Raw genomic sequence first — 20,273 nt, 5'->3', positions numbered from 1 at the left:
ATCTGAGTAAAGAAACTTGAAAGGAAAAACTTTGTACTTGAAATCGATATTTCTGCTTTTTTTTATCAGTCTATAAACATTACATATCGTCTTTGTCTTTCCTAGTTAAAGTGTCAACAAAAATTAAAAAGATGTCCATGTTTCTAAGTATGTATTTTAATATATTGTTACACACCTTATTTTCTTAAATTTCTTTCGTGAAAGGGGTCGTCGTGAACTTCCTTTGCACTCCGATCCGCCTGGTCCGGCGACAAAAGTAGCTTCCACACCAAGACCAGATGGTTTAGCTTCGAATTCCACTTCTTCGCCATCATCCAAACTTCTAAATCCGGCCTTATGGATTACACTCTGAAATCAAAAACGTCATTATTTTATATATCAATAAGACTTATTACTTCCAAACAATTCTTCTTTCTCACACGTTTTTATGAACATATCTATTTAATACTACAGAAAAAAATCTATTTATGTTACCTACATTCCTCACATGGTCACTTATAATAAGGTCTAGACTAGGTCTTCTGATTATGGATTTTATAAACAATAAAGCAACCATTAACGGAAAAACAGAAAAAGTTGAGCTACTACGTTTAACAAAACTGGTAAAAGTAGGATCATTATACATTTTGTTATAGGAAAAAAAACAGCCTATAAAATTATAAAATCACTTTGCATGATAAGCGTATGGACAATCCTTTCAGAAAAAATATTTGGTGAACAAATGCTGCCATTAAAGTCCATTAAAATCAAACAAAAGTGATGATGAATAGCAGAAACTTACGATAGGAAGCATCTAGTGAACTTAAGTTTTTGTACATTTGATATAATGAGATACAGTTCCACAATTAATCATAACAATCTCATTTACAAATGATTGGTGTTTTTTTTTTACAAGAAGGAGAGGCACTAAAGTGCAACAAAGACAAACGACAATGCAACATACATAGAAACGAACTATAAGATAACAAGTGTCATTTTTCTGACTTGGTCCAGGATATTTTAGGAAAAAATGGTGGGTTTAATCTGGTTTTGTGTTGTGCCTAGGCAAACCTCGCGTCACACAAACCGTCTACAATGTACATTGACGATACTAGTAATTCTTTGCAACATGTGACGATAGCGAATTTCATTTATGACAACAAACAATAGGACAAGAATAATTTAAAATGGTCTTTCGGTCATTTAACTTTACTCTGTTCTAGAGTACAACATTTGTAGTTCTAATAAAAGAAAATCAGAATTCTGATTCATAGATTTCGGTAGATGCGTGTCTGTTTGGAATATGATTTGTGTTTGATCCTAATGAGGTTAACATATAAAGCCTTAGTTAAATTTCACTACAAAAACTTGTTATTTTTCAAAACGATTAGGATACAGCTTAATGTTCAAAGTGTAGTTTATTGATTATGTTTCTTCAAATTACAATAACGTTTTCCCAAAATTGATTTAAATAAATATTTTCAATAAAAGGAGAAAAATTCTTGTTGTTACCGTTAAAAGAATTTAAAATATACATTAAGTTCGAAACACAAAATATTTTTATAAGTGTGTTTTTGCAAATAAGTTAACAGAATGATTATATTATGCAATAATGGAGTGTAACTATTCCTTGTCATATTGTTTAATCATATTTTCGACTTTTACTCACTGTGTTGTTCATGAACAACAATACACATTTTTTTCACTGTTACTTTGCTAGATTTATGTCATATATAATTCTCCATTTTACATTCGAGATTATAGATTTATAATAACCACCACCCAGCAACATCAATTATGCTTATATTCGTGTCATCACTGATCGATTTTTAGTGGCCGAAAGACTCGGAGATTTATTATTTCATCTTCTAAGAGAAAATAGTAATCGATACATCCATACTGACAGAAGTTTCTGCCGTCTTAGTTTTCTGTGTCTACAGGCTATTGTATAATCGTTGAATACATTTCAGTCAAATCAACACCCTTTGTAATGGCTTAGCCGGGGCACCAAATTAAAAAAAGATGTTCATAGTCCGTTCTTTAATTAAGTTCATCACAAAGTGTAGTGGTTCGGTATATTTGCAATTTATTTCCCAATAGAAAAACTGAGTGAACACCAAAAATACGACAGAAAAGAAAAATCAGAACATGTAAGTAAAAAAAGTCCTCATTCCTTTTAAAATTTTATATATTTCATTTTATCGCAATAATCCATGTTGAAAATCAAGGCATTTGTATTAATAATGTTGACAGAAATATGTTTTGGTATTGATCAATAATACTGTATTTTGTAACATTATACCAGTAAAGAATATATCAACAGATATATTACCTATAAATAGGTAGCGTAAAAATTAAAAACGAAAATTACACCTCAATGTTAGTTGTATATATTTTGATCAAGTTACATTTGTTGTACGAATCAAACTGCCATCTTGTGCATTTAGTTAGACTTAAAAATCACAAAAAATGAACTCACAGGAGTATTCAAATGGCAAAACCAAAAGCTCAAACACAGAACCTGGTTTTATAGCTAGTTAAACATCTCACTTGTATAATAGCCGCATAAAATTTAAATAATGACAACGATGCGTAAACAAAATAAAAAGACATAATAGGCAAAACTGTCAAAAATTGTGGTACAGCAGTCAACATTGTGTTATAATCTAAATCACTGGAAAGATCTATTCAATTTTTATAACGATAAGGCCAAATAAAAAAGTATGTGTGGTTCCAGTTACATCTGAAAAAAAGTTAGGGTAGGTAGGTAGGAATTTTTTTTTTTTTATTTTGTGTTTTTTTTTTTTTTTTGTTACATTGAGTCTATGGGAGCAACATTCTGACTTTAACAGTGCTTAATGAAAAATGACAATAAAATCTTTAGGGTAGGCTATTTCAAAGCCGAAAAAGTAGGGACGGTAGGGTTACTGGAACAACACATATATTTTTATTTGGACTAAGTTGAAAGTTCTTATAAAGAAGCATTCTATTCACATAAAATGATTGTAATATACATTATGCCTAAAGAGTTTAGTAGTAAGTTCCTTTTACCGACAAATAAATTGTAAACAATACTAAATAATTAAATAAAATTTTTAAATAATCATTTGGTATAAGTAACATATTGGATTTGTAGTAACAAGAGGAATTCATAAATTCAAAACTGTACTTTAAATAATACCTTCATTATCTATGTTAATCAACTACATGTTAACATTAAAATATATACATATAGTTGGTCCTCAATGATTTTCAACTTCATACTTGTTTAGTCGTTTTATTTTTTTGATTCGTGCGTCACTGGTAAGTTTTTTGAAAACTAAATCACGCTTCTGTTGGACAAAATTACAAGCCAGGTCTCTTTGATGATTTTTTTGTATACAGAAAATTTTTAAAGTTAGCTTATTGTAAGCTTTCAGAAGTTTATGTAATCACTTGATTAATTGTGGAAATTCAATGATAAAGATATACAAAAATAATCAGTATATTGTTTTTCTAATACAACTGTTGTTGCTAGACATCTGAATTATCTACCACGATAATTAATCTAAAACTTACTCGCTTAGAAATGAATAAACCTTATAAAAGCAAAAAAAAAAAAAAAAAAATAATAAATCTCAGTATGAGTAAATGTCGTCTTTTTTGTAAGTCTTAGTTAATTAAAAGAAAGGCAAAAGATCTAAGAGAGAGACCCAAACTCATTAGTCGAAAATAAACTGACATGTTTTTCTCTGGCTGTTTATGACGTCTTTACACTAAATCCATTGGATGTTGGATGTGTACGGATTGAAAGTTTAGTCTTAGTTGCATGATTTTTTTATTAGTTGTTAGTGGCTTTGAAATAGCTGTAAGATAACTGCGAGTACTCTCAGATCTGTTCATTGTGTCTTTTTGTGTCGGGATGTATAAGTACCGGGCCACGTCCACTTGTATTTTTGTCCATCTGATGAGTTAAGCCTTTTTCAACTGATTTTTATAATTCGTTCTTATGTTGTATTGTTATACCACTGTCCCAGGTTAGGGGGAGGGTTGGGATCCCGCTAACATGTTTAACCCCGCCACATTATTTATGTATGTGCCTGTCCCAAGTCAGGAGCCTGTAATTCAGTGGTTGTCGTTTGTTTATGTGTTACATACATGTATTTGTTTTTCGTTCATTTTTGTACATAAATAAGGCCGTTAGTTTTCTCGTTTGAATTGTTTTACATTGTCTTATCGGGGCCATTTATAGCTAACTATGCGGTATGGGTTTAGCTCATTGTTGAAGGCCGTACGGTGACCTATAGTTGTTAATGTCTGTGTCATTTTGGTCTTTTCTTTGGTCTTGTGGATAGTTGTATCATTGGCAATCATACCACATCTTCTTTTTTTTATATTGACAACGTATGGCTAACAATGAAATGAAAAAAAAACAGACAAACAGTGGTTGAGTCTTTCGTAGACGAAACGCGCGTTTGGCGTATATATAAAATTTAGTCCTGGTATCTATGATGAGTTTATTTACAAACACTGGGTCGATGGCACTGCTGGTGGAGATTTATTTCCACGAGGGTATCACAAGCCCAGTAGTCAGCACTGTTTGTGCTGACATGAATTATCATTGATATGTTATATTTATAAATTAACTGTTTATAAAATTTTGAATTTTTTGAGATATTAAGGCTTTTCTACCTCAGGCATAGATTACCTTAGCTGTATTTGGCAAAACTTTCAGGAATTTTGGTCCTCAATGCTCTTCAACTTAGTACTTTATTTGGCCTTTTAAACTTTTTTGGATTCGAGCGTCACTGATGAGTCTTTTGTAGACGAAACGCGCGTCTGGCGTATATGAAATTTATTCCTGGTATCTATGAAGAGTTTATTTATTCACAAACTAAACAAAATAAACTAAAGACTGAGCAACACGAACCCCTTCAAAGACCAGGGATGAACACGGGTGCCCGGGCTGTAAAGATACCTGACCAAAATACTTCTTAACAACAGAACGTATGTTACACATGAACAAAAAAATGATAAATAAAAAAAAAATAAAAGAGACAACTAATTATTTGCCTATTAAAATGTTTGCTATGAGCATTCCATACGAAGTCCTCAATAAACAGCAAAATCGATACGCATTTATGACCATTATGTAGATTACATGCCAACTTCATTCTATCTATCATCCACATCGTTATGTTAATCTGGGGATTCAGTCTCTTATTTTTTTTGTAGGAAATGCTGCCTACGTATAACCAACTTAATAAAGATATTGCAAAATAAAGATCCAATTGTTCAAAAGATTTCCTTACCAAAAATTATACAGTCCGGATATTGATCCCACTACAATGACTACGGGTATACTCTTTTAAACGAGTCACAATGACGTCTATGTGACTTACCAAAGAGTTTTTGCTTACTTCATGAGTAATACGACATTTGCAGTTTGTAGAGCTGGGCATCGAGTTCAGTATTTGTCAGAGTTATTCAACATTGAGAGAATCTATAGTTAAATTGAAACACTGCACCAAGTTTAAATAAATAGCCTATGACACGGATTTATATCCCATATCTATTACAAATACAGTGATCGCGAGAGTTGAAAATATGAAAACGAAGATTAACTTTACCATTAGAACCCTAGGTCTAGTGTCTTTCCTGCAATTGGCACTTTTATATCGACAAAAAATCTAAAAAGGTGCAAACACTCTAAAATGTCGGTCACGACCAATTGAGAGATATCTTATATGTTTACCCTTACAATTACTATGGGAAAATCGTTTTGAGTATTGTCACCAAAAAAAACCAAGCAATCTACAGGATAACAGTGATATCCACTATTTATTTGACACCCATATAGGGCAAATTTTATTTATTTGACGAAGGTCAGTTTACTTTCTTACTAATTTAAACATTCTTGTCTGTAAATGCAATGTACAAATACAGAAACAACTAAACAAGGTAAAAATCAAGTAATCTTTCATAACTTTTCAGAGTTAACATATTTAACTAGCCGTGTTACCTTGTTAATATATAGGTTGAAATATGTACAATATATAATATGGGTCATACAAGATTTATAAGATGCTCTAGAATGCGGTAATGTATACCGAATCAGCACTAATTTGTAATTTACATATTGTACATGTTGTATGATATGTGTCTTGTTAAGAGATCAAACATGGGCAAACAAGTAGATTGCGAAGATCTGCATTCTTTGCATAATGACAGTTGCAGTGTGTCTGCATATTTATTCATTGGGATAAAAACTATAATATTGTATTAAAAGGAACCAGATGCTCCGCAGGGCGCAGCTTTATACGACCGCAGAGGTTGAACCCTTAACGGTTGGGGCAAGTATGGACACAACATTCAAGCTGAATTCAGCTCTAAATTTGGATTGTGATTAAATAGTTGACACAGCAAAGGTTTCTGACACAGAATGAATGTGGTCTAATGAACTTAAAATTTTTTTTTTTTGCCTTTGAGCAATTCACTAGGCTGTTGAATATTAATCCTCTCAAAAAAATGTTTGAAGAAATTTTCTTTTTATTTATGAAATCTGAAATGAGAAAAATTGACCCCCCCCCCCCCCACACACACACACATTTTTTTTTCACATGCCCCTTTCCCTTATTCCAAAACTGATCTCAATTCAAATTTCTAATGGAGTTTGCAACAATAACTACTCATTTAAATACATCATAAAATATTAAAATGTAAAAAAAAGTGCTTGTTACATGTATCACTGAATGGTTAAGATTGTTTTAATTCATCAGTAAAAGTAGTAAAAGTGAATATACATTGTATATTGTATAAAACAATGATTTAAGTTGATTCAACTACTATTCTGGACAAAGAAAGATAACTCCAATTGAAAATTTCTTGCTATTGCGCAATATTGTGCAATTAGATATTTCTTGCTATTGTGCAATACTGTGCAATTGAAAGTACTTGCTATTGCACAATACTGTGCAATTGAAGATTTCTTGCTATTGCGCAATACACACATTTCTTTTTAATAAAAATAATTTTGTACTTGCGCAAGACACACATTTCGTCCACAAAAGTCTCATAAGTGACGCTTGAATCATAAAAGTTAAAAAGACAAAAACTAGGACGAAAGTGGAGAGCAATGAGGAACCCAAAGTTCCTAAACGTTTGGCCATATACAGGTTAGGAAATCTATTCCTGAGGTAGAAAAGCCTTCGTATTTCAAAAACTGAAAGCTTTTTTTAAATTTAATTTATAATTATAGCCATTTCAATGATAATTCATGTCAACACAGAAGTGCTGACTTCTAGGTTGGTGATCACCTACGAGAATAAAATCTCTAACAGTGGTATAGACCCAGTGTTGTAAAAAAAAAAAAGAATAGATACCAGGGTTGAAATTTTGTATTTGCGCAAAACGCACGTTTTGTCTACAAACGACTCATCAGTATTGCTTGAATAAAAAAAATGTTAAACGGCCAAATAAAGTACCAAGTTGAAGGGCATTGAGAACCGTTTTCCATAATATTGTTTTGGGTAGATTCGACTGAAATATATTTTCGGATTATCATGTAAAACTATAATGCTGGATTTTCTTATCCCAGGAATAGATTACCTATGCTTTATTTGGCATAACTTTTTGGAATTCTGGGTCTTCAATGCTCTTCAACTATTGGCTTATTGACGTGTTATACTATAGTTCGTTTCTGTGTGTGTTACATTTTAATGTTGTGTTTCTGTTGTGACGTAGTTCTCTTATATTTGATGCATTTCCCTTAGTTTTAGTTTGTAACCCGGATTTGTTTTGTTCCCTATCGATTTATGAATTTCGAACAGCGGTATACTACTGTTGCCTTTAGTATCATTACATAATGGTGGACATCTTAAATATATTTCCAAGATGTAGTGGGTTTTGATATAATTTAATAGAAAAAAGTCATATAATTATTATGTTATTTTAAAACAAATATCAGCATCCATAAATAAACGAGAAAATAATACATGTAGATGTTGTTAACTAAAGACAGAAGCACTTAAATTGTATGCAATAAATATTAACATTATTAGGTAACCTAGATACTATACATCTCACGTGGAAATCAGTTGACTTATATTGTTAGAAAAAAAAATTAGCAACTCAATTCGACGCAATAAATATGAACATAATTAGGTTACTTACATCATCGCACGTGAAAATCAATTGTCTTAATTGTTGTTAATGTTAATGTGTGGAGAATTTCTTCATCCCAAGTAGTAAATAAACTGTACTAAGGAATGTTCTGTGTGTAACGACTGTTGAGTCTACGTGTACCCTCTATTCGTATTTTGTTCCTACCCTACCGACAAGCTAGATTCATGGCGAAACAGTCACGAATCTGTACATCTCATATTAGATGAACCACACCAGTTATCAAATTGTGAACCATTAAAAGCTTATTTAGAAAGTGCCTCTACAATCCTATACAAGAAGCGTTGTCGATTTAGCAAAAAGCCACTTTCAATTATTCCACACTAACAACCCAAATAATACACCCTTTTCATCTTCAAATATGCAAAATGAATTCTGATCTACGATTGTATCAAATTATCATATTCAGACCAAACAAAACAGTCGCGTTATAATCATATTAGATTTCAAATACATATATAATTAAATATCTAAAACCTCATTCAGTTTGTGGTCAAATATGTAAATCTTCAAATGTTCAAAAGAAAATGCAGTGGTTAGAAAACCCAAATTGTTCAAAAGAAAATGCAGTGGTTAGAAAACCCACATTGCTCTATATTACAAAAGAAAATGAAAGTGTCGGATTATAAGAAATAATCAAGAAGGAGAGGTTCTAGGGTTTGAACCGGGGTTTTCGTTACCATTTTACATTTGCTTTCGTATCTTGTGTCATTAGAATTCCGCAAGAAATGATGACACTGAAATCAATATCATCCTATCGTTTTTTTTATCTACAACATTTATTCCGAGTTTGAATAATAATAAAAAAGATAAATAATTTCACAAAAGAAACTTATTGGGCTGCTATAATTGACGACTTGTTTTTGAAACAAAATATGTTCAAGAAGGGTTACAAAACAAACTTGAGGGAAACACATGAACTCCACAGCCGAGTACGATCGGATGCAGTTGATGCATTTCCAACCATGCGAATTCAAACGCAATTCATATGTCAAACAAGGAAAAGGACGCTCTCTGATCTGGAATTTAAGATCTTTAACCACGAAAACATGTTTCCTGTGAGCTGATAGACAGACACATCGTATTGGTCAACCAATACGGATAGCCACCGTAAAATGTATATGCGTTTTTCGAATTCAGACCATCATCCTATTTACAATAGAATAACAGTTTTTGTTGGAAAAGTACAACCTTTTTCAAAGAAAAAACGTAATTAGCCTTGTCAAAGAAAGGCAACAGTAGTATATTGGTGTTTAAAAGTAATAAATCAGTAGAGAGAAAACAAATCCGGGTTACAAACTAAAACCAAGGGAAGAGCATCAACTTTACGATGATAAAGAAACAACAGGAACACCGAAGAAGTGCAACAAAAATAAACGGCATCATACATAGAAACGAAGTTATTTCAAGTCATGTCATCTCTCGGTTCGATATATTTATGTTTTCATATAACAATGTTATTCCTAGACAATTCTCATAAAATTATTTGACTTAACACTATGATCTCTGAAATCTTTACATTTTCTTTGCCCTATCATATGACAAGATATCAGTATTAATATAAGTATATTAACGTCATCAAATGCTAAAACAGTGTAACGATGAAGAACAATAGAAATCGAAAATATCCCAAATTTCGCAGCCATCGTCACGAATTTATTGACGAATACGATTTTCTATGTGATAAATCCATAGAAACATATTTTGTGGTCTGAGAATTGAAAATATTAGAACAGTCTTATTTGTTTTCATTTACAGACGATGTGTTATTTATCAAGGTTTATATATTCAATTGATTTACGACATTAGGACATCGGTATGCTTCTTCTGTTAATTAAAGATGAAAATGATCAACTGCACTGTTCACCATATTAGTTTTAATAAAGTTAGTTGTTTTAAATAGTAAATTTATTTATAATTTGTCGTATTCGGAAGTGCACAGTATTTTCCGGTCGTCAACGAACAGTTAAGTGTTTTTAACAGCAATTCGTACAAGAAAAACTAAATTTAACACACTTGAAGAACAACCACTCTCTAACTAAGTTATAATCCTGGTACTAAGTTATAATCTTGGTACTCTTGATAACTCTCTAACGCAAACATTTTATAAGAAGTTAATTAGTTTGTGTAAATTGACATATTTTGAGTTAAAAATATTAGATTTCAGGGGATATTTCACAATCATTATAACTAAATTGCAAAGGGGAATTCCTTCCTTCCTGGCCCTACTACTTTAATGTGAACCTTGTCAGATGAACTTCAAAAAGATAGTCGGTACACATGACATATCAATAAAAGAAGAAGTACACGTATGGTTTAAAGTAATACGACAACAGCCTACAGAAACAAGCAAAATATCTAGAAGTCAACATCAGGTGTTCAGAAACAAAATTGAATATAACAATTCTTTTAGAGCCAACATATGAACAGCTCTTATCCATAATCGTGTTTTTTAGTTTTAGGATTTCTAGTAAAATTGGAAGTGGTCAACACTCATAAACCATGCCTAAACTGCTTTGAGTTCATGTGTCTTATTCAACTCGACTATTCTTGACGTATGGTTGTTAGTAAAGACTAGAGTCGGCAGGTTTAGTCTTTCCACAACAAAAATGCATCAAACTATGCGCTACAGTTGACTTCAGTATAAATAGAAAACTGTGATAGTTTTATTCTAGCATTTAATATGATAAAAATGTGGATTCATTATAACTTGTTTGAAACCAATTTTTGTTGATTTCGTGGTAACAGGCAAACGACGTATTTGAATGTTCAACATGGTGCCGAATTTCTAAAAGGTTTCGTCACATACAGGAAAGATAAACTTATATGAAGAAAATACAATATATCTTTAATCCATAAAAAAAGGATCCGCAGTACGCATAATTGATAAGAAACATGAGAAATGGACAGAACCATATAACACATATGAGCACTCTATAAAACGACTTCTTAATGTTAGATAAAAATAAATGAATAAAAATTATCTAGAATCATTAAACCCACATCCCTTATTTTAATTTATCCCCTCCTGTTTTATGGTTGATTCATGTTGCACATATTTAATTTTCGTATGTCATGTATGTTGTGTTTTGTAAACTTTCTGTTCGTCGTTTTTCGTCTTTTGTCATGACGTAGTTATTTGGTTTTCGACTAACCTTCGAATTAACCTAATATTATTTCTTGTCACAATCTATAATTTAGGATTTAACGGCAGATCAATGAACTTAATTGAACTATGTTTCAATGTTGGAGTGAATTAATGCTATAATCGATGGTAATTGCATGCATGTAAATTAAAAAAATAATATGACCATTTAGACCATTAGTAATGTGAATGTAACACATGTATAAAAACTCAGGCACACTAATTTCGCATTCATTCATGAAATAACCTGTTGCTATTTATGTGTACATGTTAAAGTAATAATCATTCCTTAATATATCAACACTGCATGAAACATTCATACAAATGAAAGGAAATGTCAATCAGATGTATATTCTTCAATGAATGTAACCTAGTGCATTAACCACTTAGTAGTGTGTACTCTGCAGCTACTTCTGTCTTTGAAGTACCCCTCTATAGATGTGGGAAACAATGATGGTTATGATAATTTACTAAGGTAAATGAGAACTAAAACTATTTCCAGTTTTTATTCTCTTTTTTACGTATCAAAAATAATTGTATAGAGTATGTTCCATCTTATACCGTTATCAAAATGACGCTTATTTATCATACAAATTAAAATCAAGCTTTACAAAAAGAAACGAGTCTGTAAAGGAGGCAAAAAATGAAAACTCGAGTGAAGCTAAAGACAATTTTCAAAACAAAAATCATTTCGAATAATGAGGTCCATAGTTTATATGAGTGATAAAATTCTGAGGTTTGCTATGTGAAAATTAAAAAAAATAATTATCGGAGAAGAGTAAAACTTTGAAACACAACATAAAAACTAAGCAACACCAACTTCATCAAAAATTGGGTGTGATCACAGTAGCTCCGGTAGGGTTAGTAGATCCTGTTCCTCATTTTTTTAAAGACTAATTTAAACTTCATTCTGTGACAGTGTGTTTTCATTATTAAAGATTTTGAAAGCTGTGGAAATAGGAATGAAATGCTTAGCATAACATCTTTAAAATTACTTAATGGAATATAATTGTATCCTAGTTTGCTTGCAACTTGGACGGATTTTGATGGAAATTAACAAATCGAGTTCCGATGAAGATTAAACAAAAACACACAGTAACATAGATTACAGTGGAATACTGAATAAGCAGTTCCAGGAACAATAAAAGAATAATCTGATGGGCAACTGATATGCCAGAAGATTTGATTGAATTGAAAATAAGAAACTATATTCACCTGCCCTAAAAGAACAACATGAATGATACCGAAGATATATTTATGAATATATATTTATATGAATAGTGCAACAGACAGGCTAACATTCTGTGAAACATTCCTTATAAACCTTGAGTTCCTGACTTTTCATTGATCACTAGACAAAAACATACTTTAACCAAGGTGTCTATTCAAAGTATGTTCCAATAAGTTTTGAAAGGAAAACTTTGATAGCGGTAACAGGGATAAGTGATGCATACATAATTTCTTTTATCTACTTGAATTCGTCATGTTGGGATTGACATTCGTTACTTGATAGTGGATATGACTGTTATTATCTGAAGGCGGGTGATGCATGTTTTTGAAATCATACGTGTTAAATTTTAACGCACCTGCTTTTGACCCATTTCGTGATACTGTTATATTCATAGTTTGTTTACCTCCTATGAGTCGATTGGTACCTGTAATACGTTTAATCTGACACCTGTTTATTACCTCTATATATATTTGGTTCATATTTGAGTAAAAACTACATCGGATACCATAAGGTCCCCCCACAAATATGCAAAATTGCAGCCATTTACTAAATACACTATTAAATATGATCTTGAAATACACGTGTATTTAAATTTACAACAGGTTCATGACTCAATATCTTCCATATAACTAGTATCCGACATTTTTACTTAAGACGTGTGGGTTGGTAAAGCGGTCAACAACCTTAACCATTTGTTAACTGATCTGATAAACCACTTTTATAAATAAACTCGAGGAATTTTAGTCACGTGTCAATACCCTCATACATGTCAATGAGGGATAAAATATAACACGATGCATAATAAAGGCTCAACAGTTGGCATATATTATAAGACTCAAACAAATCATTTAACATGTTTACACTTAAAATAATATTGAATGTAAACAAAAATGTCAATACCAAGGAAACAACAAAATATTAGACGATAGACAGACCGAACGTAATGTAATACCCGGAACAAAAATATGAAAAAAATAAAAAGTGTGAAAAATACGAAACTCCGGGGAAAATTCAAAACGGAAAGTCCCTAATCAAATGGCAAAATCAAAAGCTCAAACACATCAAACGAATGGATAACAATAGAAGAACTGAATAAGCAGTTCCAGGAAAACTAAAAGAATGATCTTATAGATAGCTGATCTGCCAGAAGATTTGATTGAATTGGATGAAAACAGGAAATTAGAAAGACCAACAAGAAGGATTTCTATGTTGCCTTGGAAATATTGTATTACACCGAATGTGAATGATCCTATATCATGTAGTTACCTGTAAAAATATATAAACTTAAAAGTGTCAACAATTTCAACCCGATAATAAGTATTCATATAGTCCGATTTTTTTAGTTGAAAAAAAAAGAATTACATGAAAACAATTGGATTTGAATCATCATAAGTAAATGTATTACTTTGGTTAGCATCCTTGTTCTTTAGTCTTTGTTGAATAGTTAGTTTCAGTGGCAATCATAACACATCTCCTTATTGTCTGAGTTTCAACCAGCAAAAACGTGACTGTCTCTTGCAAATATCAACGTTTTATTCCGGAATTGGGTTATTAATGCTTTTCAACTGCGTACTCTTTTTTTCCATTTTAACTTGTGTTCATTCCAGCGCCACATACGAGTCTTTTGTATACCAAATGTGAGTCTGTCGTACAAAATTATAAGCCTTGTGCCTTTGATGAGTTTTTTTTTAACCACTGGAACACTCGTCGAGGCCACTGCTTGTGATCATTCGTCACTGGTGGTATCACCAGCCCAGTAGTCAGCACTTCGATGTTGACATGAATATTAGTTACTAGTACATTGTCATTTTTTATAAATTAACTGTTAGAAAATTATATATTATTCGAAATACTAAGGACTTTCTCATCCCAGGAATAGATGACCATGATTACGTTTGCTGTTTTGGGAGATCTTTCTGAAATTGTTGGTCCTCAATGCTCTTCACCGTTTTACTTGTTTGGCTATTTTACTACTTTGATCTGAGCGACACTGAGGAGTCTTCTTGAGACAAAACGCGCGTCTGGCGTATCAAATTATAAGTCTGGTACCAACTATCGCATGTTCTCAGAGGGTCAACTTATGATGAAGCATTGACCAAAAGAATGGACACTAGAAGATCAAAGTATCAAAAGACAGAAAAATAAATTCAAATGATTAAATGACTGAAATATGAAATAAAACTTAAACATGATTAACTAACAAGAGAAAGAAAATAAAGACATGTTTGAGAAAACCCCTGACCATGGAAACAGTCCTATTGCATTAACTGTTATTCAGCATTGTTCAAACTGGTTCGGTAAATAAATTAAAAAAAACTTAGAACCTTATCCAGAGTCAATATAATATCAGATACAATCCTGAAGTTGTTTTTGGTAAGGTATTTATTTTATTATACAATAGCTTCGAGTAGTAGCAGTTCACATCATTTAGTACAGAAAACGCGATATTATTGAAAAATGTATTGCATAAATGCGAGGTATGATACATTGTTTTCATTAATATTTGGAATAATAATGTTGTTTTTTTTTTAATTATATAAAGATTGAGAAAACCGCCTTTTTAATTAATAATTCATAAAGAATAAAACAATTAAAAACAATTTTGCTCATTGATTTTGCAACATGTTTAGTAATATTTATCTTCAAGGATTTACCACATTGTTCGGCTTTATATAATACATGTTATAATTTAAAGAATAAATCAATTCATTTATAGTTTTATCTTTTCATATGCTAAACGTTTTCAAAAATTTGGGAACGGGAATTAAATCAAGAAAACAGAACAAAAAAGCTATCCATTCAAACAGATGATCATAATTAAGACGATTTAATTTCCTTTTTACATTATTCCACCATTTGTGAGGCCACTTTGAAAAAATCTAATAAACGGGGAACAATCATTGGCACTTCACTTTAATCAATGTTTTTATGAAGTGTTCTGAAAATTGTTTTTTAATAGTTTTTTGGTAGTTTACATTTTTGTCGGATTGGTTTTTGAAATTTTCTTTAATTTATAGGTACATACTACATGTGTAGTCTTATGTTGACGTTATTAATCAACAAAAGATTTTACTATATGTTTATACATGTTATATGGTGTTTTTGTTTCGACATCTCTTAACATGGATTTATACATCGTGCTTTATACTAAGTCTTTTAAAACTATATTTAAAAAATTTTGTATTGGTCCTTCCCAGGTCAAAAGAATTCAGTTGTTATTGCCAGTTGATGTCTGTATTATTGCTTGTGTTTATAATTATGTATCAGGCTGTTGGTTTTCTGGTTTACGTCGTTTAGCATTTTGTCATGTCGTAGCTTTTTACATGGTCTTGGTTTTGATCATTGTTGAAGGCTTACATCCACGTCATTTGGTGAAAAGTTGTCAAATTAATAATCATACCATACCTCCATATTTGAAATCGAATTTATTTACATGCAGGAACCATGTAAGCTGAAGACCATTTGATATTTTAGTCTTAATTATGATCAAAATAATACTATGAGCCTTGTGATTGTATTAAATGGGGAAAACAATCCTCTAATATATTAAATGAAAGGAGATGTCTATACATGTATGATAATAGTTCACTTAGATCAATTGTACAAAATATGTATTTGTTTGTGAAAATAACGTTCTATATAACATGTATAATGCCAGTTATATTCTTTCCAGGTCAATTATTTTATATATCATTAAAACGTGTTAATATATGATACTAGTTAATTACTGTTCTATTTTGTTCTTGAAGACAATTTGTATATTTTAATTTCATAATATTTGACAATATTACTAATACAGACTTTTGAACAGCGGTATGCTACTGTTGCCATTAAATTAAAATTTATACAAAAACTGTGGGCTTAGTAAATACGTGTAGTTATTTTTGCGGTAAACAGTATAAAGAAAGATATTTTAACATACAAAAAATAAGTTAGTGAAAAAGAGGTGTTGATAGTGCCAGGTCTGTAACAGAACGAAGTGAAATATGATATTAGTTTAAAAACAGGGTGAAGATTAAGCCTTGGGATTTAAACAAATACTCAAAATTGTACACAATGCTTTTGCATGTTGACATTGCAAAGATTAGAATGTATTAGCATGATTTGCTTCATTTGGTTTTAGACTGGGTATGAATCAACATAGTTCATATATTTTTTTATATACATATTGCAAGATGCCATGAGATATAATATTACAATGATCATAATGATCATGCCAAAATTAACAAAATGATATTTTAATCAGTTTTCAAGGTAACATTGTTGAAATTGAGATTAGTCTTTAATCATTAAATCATTAAAAATGGCTAACATGTATTTATATATTTTTTTTATTGTTTTTTTCTTTTATTCTTTATGCTTTATATTAACATGAATTGATTAAGTTGATCATACAGTGTATCTTTATATCATTATAACAAATGATATCGAATTAAATATACATATTTTTTATTAATTTAATTTTTTCTACACAAAAAAAAACCTTTTCTTTTTACACAAATTTTATATGTAAAAAATACTCCTATGTAGGAAATGTAACAAAAGTTAACAAACATTTATAGAAATAGAAAGTAAAACGGAATAAAATTATGTAGCATTATGAGAATACGAATCGTCGGCCATTACAGTGGACACTGGTCTTTGTTTGGACAGTAGGTCGATAATCATATTAAGATATATTAAACTGTTTACAAGTAAATAATCTTACCTGGTGAACAAACACATCTTGGGAACCATCATCAGGTGTTATAAAGCCCCACCCTTTTGCTACATTAAACCATTTACAGCGCCCCCTTTTACGTCCTCCTCCTGTAAAATATACACAACAATAATAAAAATAAACATGGCCGGTATCGGCTACAATCAGTCGTATTGACCGGAGAGTGACCTCAGCGATCTCATTTCAACCTCTCCTTGAACACATGGTTTTCAATTTTAAAGACATGTAAAGTCTGTAATTATTTACTTAAGGGCAATACACAAGGAATATCTATTTTAAATTTCAATTTTTAATAAAATAAACCTATTTTTAATATAAATTGGACATACACATGCATTTAACATAATTGGAGGTTTCACCAACTTAAAACTAAATGATTCAGTAATTAGATTAAAATGAGAGATTTGAAAATGATTATTTTAGTGATAAAAAAAAACTAAAACATAAATGCACTTTTCTGAATGATATATTAAATACATAAATGAATTAAAAAAAGCAATCCACATGGTCAGCAAGCATCCGATCAACACATTCATTAATCATTCACCTCCATTTTCTGCCATTTCCTTGATTCATTTGGTTGCATCTGTTGTATACTTGTCAAAACATTGTAATCTCTCTAGAATGACCATAGCACTTTAATATGTCTTTATAAAAAAGTCAGAATATACTGATTATACTTCACATATCACTAATGTATTGATCACTGAAATATGTAGTAATAATGTCACTATGTTGTCACAGATCTGGACACTCCTTCTAGTAACATGTCTCCTCACAGGAATGTTTTCTAAATTGACCACACGTCCAAAACATCATTTTACCTTGACCACACATGAAGGATTTTTAAGCGGAAATAGCTAGTAAACTGCGAAAGAATCCATGCGACAATGCACAAATGTGAACGACCGAATTCTTCCTATAGGTCACACTTGAAGACCACGTTGTTTAACACAGGAAAGGGAGCAATAGCGTGAAGATCGTCAAGCTCGACCAGGCAGCATATGGGTCAGTGGTGTTTGTGTATTCATTCAAAAAGTGAAGCACTTCTGATCACTATTAGTACACGAGTATCTTTTTTCTAATGTAGGTCAGGTCAAAGTTCTTCACTACGAACAATTGTAATTCAGGGATGGGAGACCACGCGATTTCCTTTGATTTTCTACGCGTTAACTGTACAAATAACTCATACAATGATGAATATATAACATGCATTGTTTTACATCGTGTCACATGTAAAGTAATTAGATATTGCGCAATATCAATCTAATGCGTAATCAGTAAACATCAGAAATAATTTTTTAACATGCTGTTTTAAAAACTATCCAAATGCAATGTATATGGTATAAATGATGGACTACTTACAGATGTATAACCTATTCAGTTATTAAGTAATTTACATGTGGATTGTGAGTTATTGGGTCATGTCCCGTTCATTGATGAACAGTTGTAACTTGCCCCAGTTAGAGAAGTGTACATGAATCACAATCAACAACCAATCCTATATTCATATTATAGTGTGCCAACTTGAATAACTTATTATTCACTCTATGCTTTTTTCAAATGTTTACATTTTGACGTCAGTTTATCTAATTTAAACATATTCGTAAAACACCCACTTCATCAATAAACTTGTGACGTCACCTAATTTCGAAGAGTAAAATAATAAGGGGCGGCACTTACTGAAAATATCCAACGACAGTGGAAGGTGGAGCAAATCCTAAAAGACGATTGGTTAGAAATATAAATCTGAATGCGCAGCTGTTGACGCACAATTGATTGTATTATAAAGTAATCTTTTATCTAGTTATATTAAATGTAAAATAACATGGAAAGTGAATTTCTTAAAAAAAAAAGAATTACAGTAGTATCCGATGTAATTGGTTATTTTCAAGATGAATTAAATAAACTGTCTTTGTTCTTGCATTTAAAAAGTGTATCAATAACCTTTGCGATCAGACAATATGTTATGTTTTTTACTTAAATAATTAAAATCAAAAACAAATAACATGCACAGCAATAAAGGATATTCATAATAAAACTTGATAATATATTATTCTAGTTCTCTATTTTAATATTCAATATTTAGTTGCTTAGAATAATTACTTAGAATTCAGTATAAATGATAAAATGATCTTGATTAGCATGCCATATATATGTGTAATTTCATTTTTTTTTTAATATAAATCCTTCTTTTTCTTCAATTTCTTTTGGTAAGTAATAAATGATCGAAAAAGATAGAGGCATATTTGTAGAATAAAAGGGTAGTTTACATTAATCTTTTCAGCGATACAGGTGTATCTTTAAAGTTTCTAAATCCAAACGTATGGTATACATGGTATAGTATATCTATGTCCGATCCCCCTTACAATTTCAAGTGCGATTTTAGTGTGGTATATGTACATTTTAATACATATGTGTTTTGATAATCGTAATTGTGTTTTATTTATATATTGTTTTACATTGTTTGTGAAAATGTCAAAACTCAAATAACGGATCAACACAGTACGTAAAAAATCTTTATATTTTTATAACCTACTAAGTACATGAAAATTGCAAAAAAAAATCTAAAGGGCATAATTTTCAAAGATTTAAATGTATATTGATTGAAACTATTGGTAAAGTTTTTTAATGAAAGTAGAAAGCATTTAATAAACTTCAAAAGAAAATGTAGTTAAAAAACTTTTCAAAAGTTGGCAAAATATTACAATATATCAAATAAGGTTGCAATGTCATTTTCTAAACAGATAGCATGGATAAAACCAATTACTATTTCTTTAAGTTGTGAAATAAAATACACACCACATTGTTCTGTTTCAAACATTCAAATGTATGTAATAAACCCTATAACCTTACTGGAATTAATTATAAGTCTGTCATCTGTGACAATTTTCTAATCCAATACTTAATAGGCGGATCCAGGGGAAAATTTTGTTGGTTATATAGGGAATAACTGAAGCGCCTCCCTTTCCGTAGGTCGGACGTCAGTGACCGACCTCCCCCCCCCCCCTTTATGAAAAGTTCTGGATCCGCCACTG

At 31.0% G+C, this 20,273-nt stretch overlaps 1 protein-coding gene across 4 annotated transcripts in view; it reads right to left on the bottom strand.

Annotated features, from left to right (window-relative positions):
• LOC143047950 (protein lin-28 homolog) overlaps positions 1 to 20,273 on the bottom strand; it is a 49,542-nt gene that overhangs the window by 2,487 nt on the left and 26,782 nt on the right. For 3 of the 4 annotated variants that reach the window (XM_076221320.1, XM_076221322.1, XM_076221319.1), the window contains exons 2-3: positions 17,224 to 17,324; positions 176 to 348 (exon numbers count right to left, since the gene is read on the bottom strand). In XM_076221320.1, coding sequence (XP_076077435.1) covers positions 176 to 348; positions 17,224 to 17,324 — 274 coding nt within the window. Of the gene's footprint in view, positions 1 to 175; positions 349 to 17,223; positions 17,325 to 17,782; positions 18,738 to 20,273 lie in introns of those variants that run through there. The other variant, XM_076221321.1, reaches the window with a different exon arrangement.

This window comes from Mytilus galloprovincialis, chromosome 10, assembly GCF_965363235.1.
Source record: "Mytilus galloprovincialis chromosome 10, xbMytGall1.hap1.1, whole genome shotgun sequence".
NCBI lineage: Eukaryota > Metazoa > Mollusca > Bivalvia > Mytilida > Mytilidae > Mytilus > Mytilus galloprovincialis.
The sequence above is the reverse complement of the archived record's forward strand: the minus strand, read 5'-3'. Positions and strand labels throughout refer to the sequence as shown.